The following is a 20,211-nucleotide window of genomic DNA, read 5'->3' on the forward strand; positions in this document are numbered from 1 at the left end:
CCCAATCAGGCGCGAGGACTGCCGAACATGCGCGAAATTGCAAATTTAAAGGTTTAAAGGTTTAAAATTTCGTTGGCGCTAAAATGTAGCGTCAGCCATTGGTTGAACAATGAAGCAACTACTTACTTCTTTGTTCAACCAATGGTTGACGCTACCTTTTAGCGACAATGAAATTATCTTCCTTTATTCCTCCATTGTCCTCCAGACGGTCCTTTTATGTAATAAATATAATGCTCCATCTGTATACGTAATACGTCTATGCTCCGAGATGTAGGAATTACCTGGTCTGAAGTACTGTCGATCTTGTCGACGTTTGTGGTTTAATTAATCGATTCAATGATTATTGTATATAAATCATCGAATATCTTACTTATATTTTGATCTGTCGAAAAAATTATTACATTGACATTATAGATCAATATATATAATTGCAAATTTATAATTTAATATTGCTAGTCAAATACCTAATGTCATAATGTCTAAGATGCATATTATATATATTGATGTATATGATAATGTTAAAAATTAAAAATAAATTGCCATCAGTATTAAATAATTAAATAAAAATGGAGGAGAGAGCAATGCTATGGATGCTTTCTCTTGTTATGTTTTGTTGGATCTTGTCTTGGAGCTGGATCACTGCCATTAAGTTAAATAAATTTATCAGAAGAAGTAAGATATAGAAGTGAAGAAGAATATTTTATGTAATATAAAATTATGTATGTATATAATAGGTGTATATCAGAATTCATTGTATCTTGTAATTTACGTGCAATATGTTTTCCATAGGACAAGTTACAATTAGTTTCAATCAGTTAGGAGCAGGACTCCTTGTTGGTACTGCGCTAGCGATTATACCTGACTATACCTGAGGGTGTAAGAGCATTATTTACCGTGGATGGTATTACTAATGAAAAAGGTTCATGTGGTATGCAACTGCATGTTTACTGATTACCATATTTCATGAAATTAACATGTAATTAATAGTATTCCTGTTCTTTTTTCTTTTTTTACAGGCAATTTACATACTTTAACTTGGAATTAGTTTAGTACTTGGTTTATGCTTTTAATCGATCAATGTTCAGCCAGAAAAAGTGGAGGAAGACAAGAAAAGTATTACAGCAACTTTAGGTCTTATAGTAGATGCTGCGGAGTTGCGTTGGGAGCTGCTGCTACTACATCTCAAGCTGATGTCGAAGTGTCTTAGTTTTTCTTCGCAATAATGTTGCACAAAGTAAGAAGGTTATATACAATGTTTCAGAAATGAATTAACAAGCCCTTGTAAAATATGTAAGTTAATATAATTAGCTTATCAATTTTTATTATCATGTTGAACATTAAATTATTTTTTATAGGCGCCAGATGCATTTGGACTTGTGTCAGTTTCTTCTTCATGAAGGTGTAGATAGAAAGTAAGAAAATAAGCAGACACTTATTAATTTTCTCTCTTGCGGCACCGTGTCTTGTGACATACACTTGTGACATATTTTGGAATTGGAAAAGTGAGTAATGTAAGCTATGTTTGCCATAATAACTCTTTATATATATATTCTAAAGATATTTCTACACAAAGTTTATGTAACAATATTGTATGGAAATATTACATTAGTATAGTAAATCTTATATTTGGATAAGGGCACTTTTACGAATTACATCCTTTTCCTGTCACTTAAAAGAAAAAACTTTAAGATTTCCAATTTACTTCAAATAAATAATAATTATAATTAATTAAACAAATAAATTATAGTTTTTATTAAAATAAATTTGTTTAAATGAGTACAGAATATGAGAATACTAATATTAACGTAAAATTAATATGTATGGTCATATTGCTCATAATCTCATCTAAATTTAATTTAAATATTTGCAATTTTGGTAATAATACAAATAAAACTTGTATCAAGTAATATGAATATAATTTTGAATTTATTTTTAAGCTAAAAATCTTGGACCTTACTTTGTATCTAAAACATCCAACAATTTAGAGCGACTTTCTATTAAAGGACTTTAATTCTCACATATATATCTACTGACAATTTCGAAATTAAAAATAAATAATATTTAATGTTTATTAAAGGCTGTTCAGTATTTTCCTTTCTATAATATATCTAAAATCGTTGAAATAGATGATCTGCTGATATTTTTAACTAAAATAGATTGAAACTGATTGGAGAACCTACTTGTTTTAAAAACTCTTCAAAATAATCGTTTTACAGTACATTTTTCAAGATTACTTATTAATTAATATTATAATATTGTTACATTACGTTACATAAAGATTTCATTATCTTGCCTACATATTTTTTCTTCCTATTATACAAATTAATATTTTAATTTTGTTAAAGAGTATATGGAATGTATCGCAAGATGTGCACACATACAGTTACACCCATATGCGCACTATACTTGTTTCTTTTGCTATATACATATGCGTATTGTTTAATAGAAACATTTATTATCTGAAAGGAAAAAATGTTCCTGCTGATGCACAAAAGCGTAACCATATACTGATATATCTAAACACTTATGATACTTGCCCTGCAGAATGACATAATTTAGAGCAAATACTTAAATAAAGTGTGTTAGTATTTTGTTTTATATTATAGAAACAAATTTGATGTAAAGTTTATATAATTGAAGGAGTTGCATAAAATTACTCTGCTTGCTACAGTATGCTTGCAGATATCCAAACTGTCGAAACGCAATCTCTGCAATATACAATTGTTGTAAATATATGTATGCAAAACATATAATGGTGCAAGTTGGGGAAAAAATGCTTTACGATTTAGAACAGATACATTAGAAGCAATTGTGCTAAGCATTTAACGAATAAAATCATTTATATATTATTTATTTGCCCAATATTTCTGTTATTAAATTACGTAATTTTTCCTTAACATACACCGATTGTAATGAAATAACATAGAGTGCACAAGATAGTTAATCAATATATATTATAGAGAAACAATAGAATATCCGGGCACTAATTTTAGATATTTTTTTAAAGAATGAATGTTGTTTGTGTATATATTTCCTATCGATATGTACAAATAAAACTTGTATATATATTTAGGACATTCAGGACTGCCGCGCAAGACTGCACGCGCCAATCAGGCGCGAGAGCGGACGCGGACGCGCGAAGACACCCAATCAGGAGCGAGGACTGCCGTGCGTGCGCGAAGACGTCCAATCAGGCGCGGGAACTGCCGCGCACGCCTCCAAGACTCCCAATCAGGCGCGAGGACTGCCGCGGACGCGCGAAGACGTCCAATCAGGCGCGAGGACTGCCGAACATGCGCGAAATTGCAAATTTAAAGGTTTAAAGGTTTAAATTTCGTTGGCGCTAAAATGTAGCGTCAGCCATTGGTTGAACAATGAAGCAACTACTTACTTCTTTGTTCAACCAATGGTTGACGCTACCTTTTAGCGACAATGAAATTATCTTCCTTTATTCCTCCGTTGTCCTCCAGACGGTCCTTTTATGTAATAAATATAATGCTCCATCTGTATATACGTAATACGTCTATGCTCCGAGATGTAGGAGTTACCTGGTCTGAAGTACTGTCGATCTTGTCGACCTTTGTGGTTTAATTAATCGATTCAATGATTATTGTATATAAATCATCGAATATCTTACTTATATTTTGATCTGTCGAAAAAATTATTACATTGACATTATAGATCAATATATATAATTGCAAATTTATAATTTAATATTGTATAGTCAAATACCTAATGTCATAATGTCTAAGATGCATATTATATATATTGATGTATATGATAATGTTAAAAATTAAAAATAAATTGCCATCAGTATTAAATAATTAAATAAAAATGGAGGAGAGAGCAATGCTATGGATGCTTTCTCTTGTTATGTTTGTTGGATCTTGTCTTGGAGCTGGATCACTGCCATTAAGTTAAATAAATTTATCAGAAGAAGTAAGATATAGAAGTGAAGAAGAATATTTTATGTAATATAAAATTATGTATGTATATAATAGGTGTATATCAGAATTCATTGTATCTTGTAATTTACGTGCAATATGTTTTCCATAGGACAAGTTACAATTAGTTTCAATCAGTTAGGAGCAGGACTCCTTGTTGGTACTGCGCTAGCGATTATACCTGACTATACCTGAGGGTGTAAGAGCATTATTTACTGTGGATGGTATTACTAATGAAAAAGGTTCATATAGTAGTATAGTGCAATTGCATGTTTACTGATTACCATATTTCATGAAATTAACATCTGATTAATAGTATTCCTGTTCTTTTTTCTTTTTTTACAGGCAATTTACATACTTTAACTTGGAATTAGTTTAGTACTTGGTTTATGCTTTTAATTGATCAATGTTCAGCCAGAAAAAGAGGAGGAAGACAAGAAAAGTATTACAGCAACTTTAGGTCTTATAGTAGATGCTGCTAGTTGATTGGCGGTGTTGCATTGGGAGCTGCTGCTACTACATCTCAAGCTGATGTCGAAGTGTCTTAGTTTTTTTTCGCAATAATGTTACACAAGGTAAGAAGGTTATATACAATGTTTCAGAAATGAATTAACAAGCGCTTATAAAATATGTAAGTTAATATAATTAGCTTATCAATTTTTTTTATCGCTGAACATTAAATTATATTTTATAGGCGCCAGATGCATTTGGACTTGTGTCAATTTCTTCTTCATGAAGGTGTAGATAGAAAGTAAGAAAATAAGCAGACACTTATTAATTTTCTCTCTTGCGGCACCGTGTCTTGCACTTGTGACATATTTTGGAATTGGAAAAGTAATGTGAGTGAGTAATGTAAGCTATGTTCGCCATAATAACTCTTTATATATATTCTAAAGATATTTCTACACAAAGTTTATGTAACAATATTGTATGGAAATATTACATTAGTATAGTAAATCTTATATTTGAATAAGGGCACTTTTACGAATTATATCCTTTTCTTGTCACTTAAAAAGAAAAAACTTTAAGATTGCCAATTTATTTCAAATAGATAATAATTATAATTAATTAAACAAATAAATTAAAGTTTTTATTAAAATTAATTTGTTTAAATAAGTACAGAATATGAGAATACTAATATTAACGTAAAATTAATGTGTATGGTCATATTGCTCATAATCTCATCTAAATTTAATTTAAATATTTGCAATTTTGGTAATAATACAAATAAAACTTGTATCAAGTAGTATGAATATAATTTTGAATTTATTTTTAAGCTGAAAATCTTGGACCTTACTTTGTATCATAAAACATCCAACAATTTAGAGCGACTTTCTATTAAAGGACTTTAATTCTCTATATATATCTACTGACAATTTCGAAATTAAAAATAAATAATATTTAATGTTTATTAAAGGCTATTCAGTATTTTCCTTTCTATAATATATCTAAAATCATTGAAATAGATGATCTGCTGATATTTTTAACTAGAATAGATTGAAACTGATTGGAGAACCTACTTGTTTTAAAAACTCTTCAAAATAATCGTTTTACAGTACATTTTTCAAGATTACTTATTAATTAATATAATATTGTTACATTACGTTACATAAAGATTTCATTATCTTGCCTACATATTATTTCTTCCTATTATACAAATTAATATTTTAATTTTGTTAAAGAGTATATGGAATGTATCGCAAGATGTGTACACATACTGTTACACCCATATGCGCACTATACTTGTTTCTTTTGCTCTATACATATGCGTATTGTTTAATAGAAACATTTATTATCTGAAAGGAAAAAATGTTCCTGCTGATGCACAATAGCGTAACCATATACTGATATATCTAAACATTTATGATACTTGCTCTACAGAATGACATAATTTAGAGCAAATACTTAAATAAAATGTGTTAGTATTTTGTTTTATATTATAGAAACAAATTTGATGTAAAGTTTATATAATGAAGTTGCATAAAATTACTCTTCTTGCTACAGTATGCTTGCAGATATCCAAACTGTCGAGACGCAATCTCTGCAATATACAATTGTTGTAAATATATGTATGCAAAGCATATAATGGTGCAAGTTGGAAGAAAATGCTTTACGATTTAGAACAGATGCATTAGAAGCAATTGTACTAATTATTTAACGAGTAAAATCATTTATATATTATTTATTTGCCCAATATTTCTGTTATTAAATTACGTAATTTTTCCTTAACATACACCGATTGTAATGAAATAACATACAGTGCACAAGATAGATTAACCAATATATATTATAGAGAAACAATAGAAAATGCGGGTACTAATCTTAGATATTTTTTTAAAGAATGAATGTTGTTTGTGTATATATTTCCTATCGATATGTACAAATAACACTTGTATATATATTTAAAACATTCAGAACTGCCGCGCAAGACTGCACGCGCCAATCAGGCGCGAGAACGGACGCGGACGCGCGAAGACTCCCAATCAGGAGCGAGGACTGCCGTGCGTGCGCGAAGACGTCCAATCAGGCGCGAGAACTGCCGCGCGCGCCGCCAAGACTCCCAATCAGGCGCGAGGCCTGCCGCGGACGCGCGAAGACGTCCAATCAGGCGCGAGAACTGCCGCTCATACGTGAAAGCTCCCAATCAGGCGCGAGGACTGCCGAACATGCGCGAAATTGCAAATTTAAAGGTTTAAAGGTTTAAATTTCGTTGGCGCTAAAATGCGTAGCGTCAGCCATTGGTTGAACAATGAAGCAACTACTTACTTCTTTGTTCAACCAATGGTTGACGCTACCTTTTAGCGACAATGAAATTGCACCTTTGTTCCTCCATTGTAGACGGTCCTTTTATGTAATAAATATAACGCTCCATCTGTATATGTAACGTACGTCTATGCTCCGAGATGTAGGAATCACCTGGTCTGAAGATACCTGGTACTGTCGATCTTGTCGACCTTTGTGGTTTAATTAATCGATTCAATGATTATTGTATATAAATCATCGAATATCTTACTTATATTTTGATCTGTCGAAAAAATTATTACATTGACATCATAGATCAATATATATAATTGCAAATTTATAATTTAATATTGCTAGTCAAATACCTAATGTCATAATGTCTAAGATGTATATTATATATATTGATGTGTATAATAATGTTAAAAATTAAAGATAAATTGCCATCAGTATTAAATAATTAAATAAAAATGGAGGAGAGAGCAATGCTATGGATGCTTTCTCTTGTTATGTTTGTTGGATCTTGTCTTGGAGCTGGATCACTGCCATTAAGTTAAATAAATTTATCAGAAGAAGTAAGATACAGAAGTGAAGAAGAATATTTTATGTAATATAAAATTATGTATGTATATAATAGGTGTATATCAGAATTCATTGTATCTTGTAATTTACGTGCAATATGTTTTCCATAGGACAAGTTACAATTAGTTTCAATATTAGGAGCAGGACTCCTTGTTGGTACTGCGCTAGCGATTATACCTGACTATACCTGAGGGTGTAAGAGCATTATTTACTGTGGATGGTATTACTAAACTGGAAAAGGTTCATATAGTATGCAATTGCATGTTTACTGATTGCCACATTTCATGAAATTAACATCTAATTAATAGTATTCCTGTTCTTTTTTCTTTTTTTACAGGCAATTTACATACTTTAATTGGAATTAGTTTAGTACTTGGTTTATGCTTTTAATTGATCAATGTTCAGCCATAAAAAGTGGAGGAAGACAAGAAAAGTATTACAGCAACTTTAGGTCTTATAGTAGATGCTGCTGGTTGATTGGCGGTGTTGCATTGGGAGCTGTTGCTACTACATCTCAAGCTGATGCTCGAAGTGTCTTAGTTTTTCTTCGCAATAATGTTACACAAAGTAAGAAGGTTATATACAATGTTTCAGAAATGAATTAAGAAGCGCTTATAAAATATGTAAGTTAATATAATTAGCTTATCAATTTTTTTTATCGTTGAACATTAAATTATTTTTTATAGGCGCCAGATGCATTTGGACTTGTGTCATTTCTTCTTCATGAAGGTGTAGATAGAAAGTAGTAAGAAAATACTTATATAAGCAGACACTTATTAATTTTCTCTCTTGCGGCACCGTGTCTTGCACTTGTGACATATTTTGGAATTGGAAAAGTGAGTAATGTAAACTATGTTCGCCATAATAACTCTTTATATATATTCTAAAGATATTTCTACACAAAGTTTATGTAACAATATTGTATGGAAATATTACATTAGTATAGTAAATCTTATATTTGAATAAGGGCACTTTTACGAATTATATCCTTTTCTTGTCACTTAAAAAGAAAAAACTTTAAGATTTCCAATTTATTTCAAATAGATAATAATTATAATTAATTAAACAAATAAATTAAAGTTTTTATTAAAATTAATTTGTTTAAATAAGTACAGAATGTGAGAATACTAATATTAACGTAAAATTAATGTGTATGGTCATATTGCTCATAATCTCATCTAAATTTAATTTAAATATTTGCAATTTTGGTAATAATACAAATAAAACTTGTATCAAGTAGTATGAATATAATTTTGAATTTATTTTTAAGCTGAAAATCTTGGACCTTACTTTGTATCTAAAACATCCAACAATTTAGAGCGACTTTCTATTAAAGGACTTTAATTCTCTATATATATCTACTGACAATTTCGAAATTAAAAATAAATAATATTTAATGTTTATTAAAGGCTATTCAGTATTTTCCTTTCTATAATATATCTAGCGATCACGGGAGAACCTTAATAACGTTTTCGCGTTACTAGCGATCACGGGAGAACCTTAATAACGTTTTCGCGTTATTAGCGATCATGGGAGAACCTTAATAACGTTTTCGCGTTATTTGCGATCACGGGAGAACCTTAATAACGTTTTCACCTTACTAGCGATGACGGGAGAACATTCATAACGCTTTTACCTTATTATCCATCACGTGAGAATCTTAATAACGTTTTCGCGTTATTAATGATCACTGGAGAACTTTAATAACGTTTTCGCGTTATTAGCAATCACGGGAGAACCTTAATAACGTTTTCGCGTTATTAGCGATCATGGGAAAACGTTAATAACGTTTTCGCGTTATTAGCGATCACGGTAGAACCTTAATAACGTTTTCGCGTTATTAGCGATGACGGGAGAACCTTAATAACGTGTTCGCGTTATTAGCGATCACGGGAGAACCTTAATAAGGTTTTCGCTTTGTTACGGGTCCCAGGAGAACCTTAATAAGGTTTTCGCCTTCTTACGGTTCCCGGGAGAACCTTAATAAGGTTTTCGCCATGTTACGGATCCCGGGAGAACCTTAATAAGGTTTTCGCTTTGTTACGGTCCCGGGAGAACCTTAATAAAGTTTTCGCCTTATTACGGGTCCCGGGAGAACCTTAGTAAGATTTTCGCCTTATTACGGGTCCCGAGAGAACTTTAATAAAGTTTCCGCCTTGTTACGGATCCCGGAAGAACCTTAATAAGGTTTTCGCTTTCTTGCGGGTCCCGTGAGAACCTTAATAAAGTTTTCGCCTTATTACGGTTCTCGGGAGAACCTTAGTAAGATTTTCGCCTTATTGCGGGTCCCGGGAGAACTTTAATAAGGCGAAAACCTTATTAAGGTTGTCCCGAGACTCTTAATAAGGCGAAAACCTTATTAAGATTCTCCCGAGACCGTTAATAAGGCGAAACCCTTATTAAGGTTCTCCCGGGAACCGTAATAAGGCGAAAACCTTATTAAGGTTCTCCCGGGAACCGTAATAAGGCGAAAACCTTATTAAGGTTCTCCCGGGAACCGTAATAAGGCGAAAACCATATTAAGGTTCTCCCGGGACCCGTAATAAGGCGAACAGCTTATTAAAGTTCTCCCGGAACCCGTAATACGGCGAAAATCTTATTAAGGTTCTCCCGGGATCCCTAGTTAGGCGAAAACCTTATTAACGTTCTCCCGGGAACCGTAATAAGGCGAAAACCTTATTAAGGTTCTCCCGGGAACCGTAATAAGGCGAAAACCTTATTAAGGTTCTCCCGGGAACCGTAATAAGGCGAAAACCTTATTAAGGTTCTCCCGGGAACCGTAATACGGCGAAAACATTATTAAGGTTCTCCCGGGAAGCGTAATAAGGCGAAAACCTTATCGAGGTACTCCCGGGAGCCGTAATAAAGCGAAAACCTTATTAAGATTCTCCCGGGACCCGTAATAAAGCGAAAACCTTATTAAGGTTCTCCAGAAACACTTAGTAAGATTTTTGCATTATTAAGGATCTCCCGAGACCCTTATTAAGGATTTCGCCTTATTACGAGTCCCGGGAGAACCTTAATAAGGTTTTCGACTTATTGCGGGTTCCGGAAGAACCTTAATAAGGTTTTCGCATTATTACGGGTCCGGGAGAACCTTAATAAGGGTTTCGCCTTATTACAGGTCCCGGGAGAACCTTAATAAGGTTTTCGCTTTGTTACGGTCCCGGGAGAACCTTAATAAAGTTTTCGCCTTATTAAGGATCTCGGGAGAACCTTAATAAGGTTCTCGCATTATTACGTGTCCGGGAGAACCTTAATAAGGTTTTCGCCTAACTACGAATCCCGGGAGAACCTTAGTAAACTTTGCGTTTTATTATGGGTCCCGGGAGAACCTTAATAAGGTTATCGCCTTATTAAGAGTCTCGAGAGAACCTTAATGAGGTTTTCGCCTTATTAAGGGACTCGCGAGAACCTTAATAAGGTTTTCGCCTTATTAACGGTCTCGGGAGAACCTTAAAAATGTTTCCGCTTTATTAAGGGTCTCGGGGTCTTCTCCCGAGACCCTTAATAAGGTGAAAACCTTATTAAGGTTCTCCCGGGATCCGTAGTTAGGCGAAAACCTTATTAAGGTCCTCCGGAGACCCTTAATAAGGCGAAAACCTTATTAAGTTTCTCCCGGGAACCGTAATAAGGCGAAAACCTTATTAAAGTTCTCCCGGGAATCGTAATAAGACGAAAACTTTATTAAGGTTCTCCCGGGAACCGTAATAAGGCGAAAACCTTATTAAGGTTCTCCCGGAAACCGTAATAAGGCGAAAACCTTATCGAGGTACTCCCAGGACCCGTAATAAAGCGAAAACCTTTTTAAGGTTCTCGCGGGACCCGTAATAAAGCGAAAACCTTATTAAGGTTTCGGGAGAACCTTAATAAGGTTTTCGCATTATTACGGGTCCCGGGAGAACCTTACTAAGGTTTTCGCTTTATTAAGGGTCTCGGCAGAACCTTAATAAGGTTTTCGCTTTGTTACTGGTCCCGGCAGAACCTTAGTAAGGTTTTCGCTTTCTTGCGGGTCCCGTGAGTACCTTAATAAAGTTTTCGCCTTATTACTGGTCCCGGGAGAACCTTAATAAGGTTTTCGCCTTATTACGGTTCCCGGGAGAACCTTAATAAGGTTTTCGCCTTATTACGAGTCCCGGGAGAACCTTAATAAGGTTTTCGCCTTCTTACGGGTTCCGGGAGAACCTTAATAAGGTTTTCGCCTTATTACGGGTCCCGGGAGAACCTTAATAAGGTTTTCGCCTTATTACGGGTCCCGGGAGAACCTCAATAAGGTTTTCGCCTTATTACGGGTCCCGGGAGAACCTTAATAATGTTTTCGCCTTATTACGGGTCCCGGGAGAATCTTAATAAGGTTTTCGTCTTGTTACGGGTCCCGGGAGAACCTTAATAAGGTTTTCGCCTTATTACGGGTCCCGGGAGAACCTTAATAAGGTTTTCGCTTTATTACGGGTCCCAGGAGAACCTTAATAAGGTTTTCACCTTATTACGGGTCCCGGGAGAACCTTATTAAGGTTTTCGCCATATCACGTGTCCCTGGAGAACCTTAATAAGGTTTTCGCCTTATTACGGGTCCCGGGTTACCTTAATAAGGTTTTCGCCTTATTAAGGTTCTCGGGAGAACCTTAATAAGGTTTTCGCATTATTACGGGTCTCGGGAGAACCTTAATAAGGTTTTCGCTTTATTAACGGTCTCGGCAGAACCTTAATAAGGTCTTAGCCTTATTACGGGTCCCGGGAGAACCTTAATAAGGTTTTCGCCTTCTTACGGGTCCCGGGAGAACCTTAATAAAGTTTTCGCCTTATTACGGTTCCCGGGAGAACCTTAATAAGGTTTTCGCCTTGTTACGTGTCGCGGAAGAACCTTAATAAGGTTTTCGCCTTATTACGGGTCCCGGGAGAACCTTAATAAGGTTTTCGCCTTGTTACGGGTCCCGGGAGAATCTTAATAAGGTTTTCGCCTTCTTACGGGTCCCGGGAGAACCTTAATAAAGTTTTCGCCTTATTACGGTTCCCGGGAGAACCTTAATAAGGTTTTCGCCTTGTTACGGGTCCCGGGAGAACCTTAATAAGGTTTTCGCCTTATTACGGGTCCCGGGAGAACCTTAATAAGGTTTTCGCCTTGTTACGGGTCCCGGGAGAACCTTAATAAGGTTTTCGCCTTCTTACGGGTCCCGGGAGAACCTTAATAAGGTTTTCGCCTTGTTACTGGTCCCGGGAGAACTTTAATAAGGCAACAACCTTATTAAGGTTGTCTCGAGACCCTTAATAAGCCGAAAACATTATTAAGGTTCTCTCGAGACCGTTAATAAGGCGAAAACCTTATTAAGGTTCTCCCGAGACCCTTAATAATGCGAAAACCTCATTAAGGTTCTCTCGAGACTCTTAATAAGGCGAAAACCTTTTTAAGGTTCTCCCGGGACCCATAATAAGGCGAAAAGCTTATTAAGGTTCTCCCGGGACCCGTAATAAGGCGAAAAGCTTATTAAAGTTTTCCCGGGACCCGTAATACGGCGAAAATCTTATTAAGGTTCTCCCGGGATCCGTAGATAGGCGAAAATCTTATTAACGTTCTCCCGGGAACCGTAATAAGTCGAAAACCTTATTAAGGTTCTCCCGGGAACCGTAATAAGGCGAAAACCTTATTAAGGTTCTCCCGGGAACCGTAATAAGGCGAAAACCTTATTAAGGTTCTCCCGGAAACCGTAATAAGGCGAAAACCTTATTAAGGTTCTCCCGGGAACCGTAATAAGGCGAAAACCTTATTGAGGTTCTCCCGGGAACCGTAATAAGGCGAAAACCTTATTAGGATTCTCCCGGGAACCGTAATAAGGCAAAAACCTTATCGAGGTACTCCCGGGAGCCGTAATAAAGCGAAAACCTTATTAAGGTTCTCCAGAAACACTTAGTAAGATTTTTGCATTATTAGGGATCTCCCGAGACCCTTAATAAGGATTTCGCCTTATTACGAGTCCCGGGAGAGCCTTAATGAGGTTTTCGCCTTATTGCGGGTTCCGGCAGAACCTTAATAAGGTTTTCGCATTATTACGGGTCCGGGAGAACCTTAATAAGGTTGTCGCCTTATTACGGGTCCCGGGAGAACCTTAATAAGGTTTTCGCTTTGTTACGGGTCCCGGGAGAACCTTAATGAGGATTTCGCCTTATTACGAGTCCCGGGAGAACCTTAATACGGTATTCGCATTATTACGCGTCCCGGGAGTACCTCGATAAGGTTTTCGCCTTATTACGGGTCCCGGGAAAACCTTAATAAGATTTTCGCTTTGTTACGGGTCCCGGGGGAACCTTAATAAAGTTTTCGCCTTATTACGGGTCCCGGGAGAACCTTAATAAGGTTCTCGCCTTGTTACGGTTCCCGAGAGAACCTTAATAAGGTTTTCGCTTTGTTACGGTCCCGGGAGAACCCTAATAAGGTTTTCGCTTTATTACGGGTCCCGGGAGAACCTTAATAAAGTTCTCGCCTTATTACGGGTCCCGGGAGAACCTTAGTAAGATTTTCGCCTCATTACGGTTCTCGGGAGAACCTTAATAAGGTTTTCGCCTTACTAAGGGTCTCGGGAGAACTTTAATAAGGTTTTCGCCTTATTAAGAGTCTCGGGAGAACCTTAATAAGGTTTTCGCCTTATTAAGGGTCTCGCGAAAACCTTATTAAGGTTCTCCCGAGACCCTCAATAAGGCGAAAACCTTATTAAGATTCTCCCGAGACCCTTAATAAGGCGAAAATCTTATTAAGTTTCTCCCGAGATTCTTAATAAGGCGAGAACCTTATTAAGGTTCTCCCGAGACCCTGAATAAGGCGAAAACCTTATTAAGGATCTCTCGAGACCCTTAATAAGGTTTCCGCCTTATTATAGTTCTCCTTAGCGATGCTCAGTCCAGTGTATGTCTCGTCGATTTATGTTTATGGAAAACGTAAGTGAGGCAGCAATGTTAAAAATGTGTAGTTATCTGGATAATGTTTTTGTAATAATGCTATAATACTATAAATACTATAGAAATCAATTTTTTTAGAATAAATTCACTGTTTTAAATGTTAAACTTTTTTATTTAATATAAGCCTAATTAACATAACTTATGTTACCTAATATATATTATCCATACTGCAAAGTTTATGCCTTATTGTTAGAGAAATTTAATTCTCATATGTCCTGCACTTATTACTCGAATAAATCTTACACTTGTGATAACGAATTATATTAATTATTAATGTATAAGTATATCTTATTTCGTTTCCCCTAAAAATAAAAAAATATATCCATATATTTTATGAACATTTATTTAAATATGTAAGCGTGAATGAATATACGAATTACAGCGTGCAAACGAACAATTCGGATTCTGTATAAAAAATCGGACTTTTATTTCCAATATGATAATCTGTAATTGTTAAGAAGTAATCAGAACTTTTAATTAACGGATCAATATATTAACAAAATTTAACTTTCAGATTCTGGAGATGCAGATACACACTATATATATTTATACTACTATATATATTGATTCTTAGAAAATGCAATGTAGTTAATTTTCTAATTTCAAAATTCTTTTTATTTTATTGTAAATAATAATTATATTATTAATACATATGAATTATGTGTTGGTTTCTAATCAAAAACCAACACATTAGATAATCATTTGATTATCTAATTTTAAAATGTAATTTTTAATATACAAATGCTTTTTGACTTTGGAAAAATCAATTCTTCAAAAATATGAATCTCAATATCTTTATTTTTCTTTAGAAATATGAATATCAATATTTTTAACTGGATACACTTTTTTCCCTCAGCCAATTTTATACTTTTGGATATATACATTATATATATATATATATATATATATATATATATATATATATTTCTTAATACAAAGTAGTTTAATAACTTTTATACATATATAACATAGTGTATAAAATACATTCAAATTCTTTCACTTCACAATTACTATTTACTTCTAAATAAAATTTTTCTCTACATTTCTAGTTATAATTTAAATCGAATAATCATATTAGTAAAAGTGAGTGATAGTATGCAATGATAGTTTAATTTTAGACATATAACATATTAGAAAAAATATAGAAATTAAAGTAATTTCAAACCAAAAGATCTTTGATTGTTGATTTTAAAATAGATCAAAGAAAATCAGAATAAAACTAGATACAAAGAAATATTGTCTTACAAATTATGCTTTCTACTGTTCTACCATATACAAGTGCAATGAATATTCAATATTCTCTTCAATATAACTTAAACTGGTAAAAGCTATAGAACACAATTATTCCATTTCCATACAGCACAGATAATATAGGAAATAGGTTCTTTTTCTTTAAGAGCATATCATATATACTTTTTATATGTAAAGAAAGAAGATATATATATATATTCAAAATAGTACAAAGTAAATGTATTTTTTCATTATATTCTGATCTGCAGAACCATATATATATATATATATATATATATATATATATATATATATAATATAAAAAAAATTGGTAAAAAAACTATTTGCTATTGTGTAAAGAGAATTAGAGATATTGCTTTGTATAAGAGTAAATAAATAAATTCTGTTAATAATATATTCACAGAATATTGCGAGAAATATAATATTCATAAATCTTTAAGTAAAATTGCAGGATGTCTAATTAATAATAAAAATAATAAAAATCGAAAACTTTCATTCATTTTATCTATGCTGTGTGGTTACTAATTTATTCATCATATATTGGCCGAATTCCGTAAAGCGCATATGCGCGCATTTACCTACAGTATACGTGACGGATACTATAGGTACGTGCACGCATATCCGCTTTAAGGAACTCAGCCAATGTCTATGATCCCGAAATGCTACAATTGTTCATTCTGATTGCATACATTGCACGCGTAGAATACAAAATAGATTGTAGTTAATGTTTTTATCATTGAGCATTGCATCAAACAATCTCGAATATAATAGTAATATTTAGTAATTTTATAGCAGAAGTTACTTTGTAACTTCATGTATTGCTTGTGCCAAGTATTCTACATTCTTCGATGTTACACCAGCCATAGAGATGCGGCCATCTTTGGTGAGGTAAATACTGAAATCTTTTATGAGTTTCTCCACCTGTTACAAAATAAACAAAGTTGTAAAATTAATAATAATAATCTTTTCATATTTAAAGGATATATCTATAAATGTAGAAATATAAATATATACATAAGAATATTTATACATATGTTGTAAAAGCATGTATATTTAAACACATTTGTATATATTCATATGTATATAAATATATATGTCAATATCTTCAAATAATAATAAAATAAATAGGCATTTATACTCACACACACACACACACACACACACACATTATACGTATATACACACACACAATTTTTAATTTAATTTAAATTATATGCTCAATTATAAATATACAAATGTGTGTGCATAGATCTGTAGTACTATTTTAATGGAAAAAAAACACTTACTTCATTTGGTTTCAAGCCGGTATAACAAAACATTCCGATCTGATCAGTAATGTGGGACCAATCGCGAATACTGCCGTTTCTCTTTAGATTGTCCCTAAGTTTTGTGCGAACCGAAATGATACGATCGGCCATACCTTTAACATCACGCAACCATTCCTTTCGCAATTCCGAATTACTGAGAATTTCATTAACTATACGAGCTCCGTAGATTGGTGGATTTGAATACATTGGCCTGATCATAATTTTCAGTTGTGACAAAATACGCGCAGCCTCCTCTTTGCTAGATGCTACTAAACTAAATGCTCCAACACGCTCACCTTATTAAATAAAAAAACAATTTCGTAAAAGTTTGTTCTTTTATATATATGTTAAATCAAATATCAAGCAAAATTTAAACATACATATATAATTATTAAACTTAACACTTTAATAATTCGTCTATTATATCAATATTTTTTTATATTTAATTTTATAAATTTCTTATACGCACCATAGAGACCCATATTTTTTGCATAAGATTGAGCTAAAGCAATCTCGTGTCCTTCTTTAATAAACAGTCTGACTGCAAAGGCATCTCTTGTAAGATCGCCTGGAAAAAATAGATTAAAAGAGTAAAATAACAATTATAATAAAATATAATATGTGTAATTTTGATTTCGAATTTATTTAAGAAATTTTTGTTATAAATTTTATTTTATTTAAAAAATAGTTTTAATTAAATTTACATCTATATTTTAAATATATTAAATTTTAAAAAGACCTAAATTTTAGTGCATTAAAAAGAATTTTCGAGTTTTTTGCATCGTTTGCAAATGTACATTGATTTATGAAAATATGAAAATATGAATTAAAAAAAAGGAATCATCAATAATAATTTTTAGTTCAAAAATACCTGAGGCAAAGCCTTGATATGCCATATCGAAAAATGGGAACAGATTTTTCTTCTTGATTAAACTAGACAATTGTGCCCATTGCTCTGGTTTTGGATCAACACCAGTAGGATTGTGAGCACATGCATGCAAAAGGATAATCGATTTCTCAGGAATATTCTGTCAATAGATACATCATATTAATGATAAATAAAATATTAATTTTTTGAGAATTATGTTAACAATGCAATATGAAATATTAAGTTTACACATGCAACATTTCTTGTAAGATTTCTGTTATCGATTATATATTACTTACATTTATACATAATTATTTATTAAAAATTTAATTAATATTTAAAATGTTTTTGTATTAATAAATAAAAATATTAATAATTATCGTAATAATAATGTACAAATATTATTGAAATATGAATTATTGTAATATTAGTTAATATATAAACTTTTGTGACTAACATTTATGTTTTAAACATTCTCTGTTAATACGAGCATTATAATAATGTTGCGCTTATTAAAAATCTTGTTTATACTAACAGATATATCTTCCACTACTCCTTTAAAATCCAAACCATAAGTTTTTGGATCATAATAACGATAAGTCTTGACTGTAAGGCCAGCAAGTCTGAATAGAGGATTATGATTTCCCCATGAAGGAATTGGGAGATAAATTTCCTTGTTACCAGGAAAATGACGAGATAGAAATTGTGCCCCAACAAATAAAGAACCAGTACCAGAGATTCCTTGAACTGTTGCATTCTTCAAAAAGAGAAAAAATTTTGCTAAATATAGCTTTATTCTGTTTTTACTTAAAAATGTATTGTATTCACCAATTTATTTGTGACAATTTCATTTCCATCCCCAAGAGCCAGATTAATACTATGTTCACAAAATTCAGCATTGCCAGAGATTGCAGAATATTCCTTATCCATATCTTTAATTTTAATTTTTTCTTCTGCCTATAATAAATAAAGATTATGCTTTATAATAATTATATTTTATTATATAACTATATATATATATATATATATATATATATATATATATGTATGTATTTTTTTCATAGAATTAACAAATTATTTATATTTACCTTTCGAACACTAGGAAGAACATATGGTTTACCATTATCATCCCTATAAGCGCCAACACCTAAGTTAATCTTTTTTATATTTTGATCTCTTTTGAATGCCTCAGTAACTCCCAAAATAGGATCTGGTGGTCCCATTTCTACATGAGACCACCATGAGCTATAACATACATAAAATTATTTCTTATAATTTCTTCATTCTTTTTCTGTTTTTCAATAGACAATATTACCTTAAATTTTCGATCAAAAAATAAAATATTTATAAGAACAAATTATTAAGCAGTGGATACAGCTAACAAATTATATCATAAATTAATAATAATAGAAGTTGAAAATTACAATAGAAATTATAAAATAATAAAAGTATGAAAACTTATAAAACATGTAACAATCTTCTAAACAAAAATTTTTGTTTGCTCTTTTATATATAAAATTGTGCATATATATATATATATATATATAATTATTTGTAAGAGAAAGTAAAGAAGCGTAGAAGTACAAATAAAAAGAATATAAATGCATAGAATTTAAGTTGATAAAACATTTTAATAATTAAATCTTTCTCTTTCATATTGTGAATGGTGCAATTAATTTAAATTATGAATAATCAAGATTCCAAAATAAATTTATTAATCGTATTTCTATAGAAAACAGCATAAAGTAATTTTGCGAAGGTCGAAAGGTCATTCGTCTTACAATTATATACTGAATATTGAAGGATTTTACCTAGAAAATCTCACAGCCACATGCAGAGAATTGCAACTCTTCAGAAATTTGCTAGTCGTCAGGAACAGTTTCGTAGTATGTGCCATTTTATTTTTTTCCCAATTCTGTTAAAACTTTTTTAAATTTTGGACACGATTTTGACACCTCAATGTCAGCTGCCAACTGGACTGAACTATATCCATTGATGTATGAATATCTGGAAGGAGCATAAAGTTAACTTTCCGACGTGATAATAACCGTGATGGCATCGACATATACACTGGACTGAACATTGCGATAGACAGAGCGCCCGCTGTAGAGAGAGAAGTACTACATGGGAGGCCTTTGTCTGTCTCTTTTGCTAGTATCTTATTGGTAATTTTGTTTCCCGCCTCGATGGACGGGAACAAAAGTTACCAATGAAATACTAGCAAAAGAGACAGATATAGGCCTCCTATGTAGTACCTCTGTCTCTACAGCGGGCGCTCGCCTGCTATCGCGATGCTCAGTCTAGTGTATAGGCTGCAGCACACACTTTTGCATAAGCGCATAACCATAAGCATAAGGAAATTGATTGATCTAGAGAACCTCTAGGAGAGAGAATGGACAACTGATCAAGCTTTTTCATGATTGGCTGGCAGAAAATGTATCAATTTTAGCTATTGCGACGCCAATGCAAAATATCATGACACAAATAGGTTATATTAACCTATTTGTGTGTCATCATATTTTGCATTGGCGTCGCAATAGCTAAAATTGATACATTTTCTGCCAGCCAA

The 20,211-nt window shown here is 32.8% G+C and overlaps 1 protein-coding gene, 1 long non-coding RNA gene and 1 pseudogene across 3 annotated transcripts; 2 read left to right on the forward strand and 1 right to left on the reverse strand.

Moving 5' to 3' along the window:
- The first annotated feature begins 613 nt into the window (after positions 1 to 613).
- Positions 614 to 2,853, forward strand: LOC112637104. Of its 2 annotated transcripts, XR_003122404.1 has the most exons (5): positions 614 to 919; positions 1,017 to 1,234; positions 1,356 to 1,502; positions 2,346 to 2,581; positions 2,672 to 2,853. It is a non-coding gene; the product is annotated as an uncharacterized LOC112637104 (long non-coding RNA). The 2 variants fall into 2 exon arrangements; XR_003122405.1 differs by lacking the exons at positions 2,346 to 2,581; positions 2,672 to 2,853 and adding an exon at positions 1,938 to 2,042.
- Positions 2,854 to 4,343: 1,490 nt separating this feature from the next.
- On the forward strand, positions 4,344 to 8,281 carry LOC112637103 (annotated as a pseudogene).
- A 7,683-nt stretch (positions 8,282 to 15,964) lies between these two features.
- LOC105252514 (aspartate aminotransferase, mitochondrial) lies at positions 15,965 to 19,695 on the reverse strand. Its single transcript, XM_011259909.3, has 8 exons — positions 19,454 to 19,695; positions 18,731 to 18,887; positions 18,471 to 18,599; positions 18,178 to 18,399; positions 17,646 to 17,802; positions 17,244 to 17,342; positions 16,754 to 17,070; positions 15,965 to 16,388 (listed from the first exon to the last, which is right to left on the reverse strand). The coding sequence occupies exons 1-8, from the start codon at positions 19,537 to 19,539 to the stop codon at positions 16,266 to 16,268; spliced, it is 1,290 nt and encodes a 429-aa protein (XP_011258211.1). The 5' UTR covers positions 19,540 to 19,695; the 3' UTR covers positions 15,965 to 16,265.
- Positions 19,696 to 20,211: the final 516 nt, after the last annotated feature.

This window comes from Camponotus floridanus, unplaced genomic scaffold, assembly GCF_003227725.1.
Source record: "Camponotus floridanus strain SB8 unplaced genomic scaffold, Cflo_v7.5 scaffold131, whole genome shotgun sequence".
Lineage (NCBI taxonomy): Eukaryota > Metazoa > Arthropoda > Insecta > Hymenoptera > Formicidae > Camponotus > Camponotus floridanus.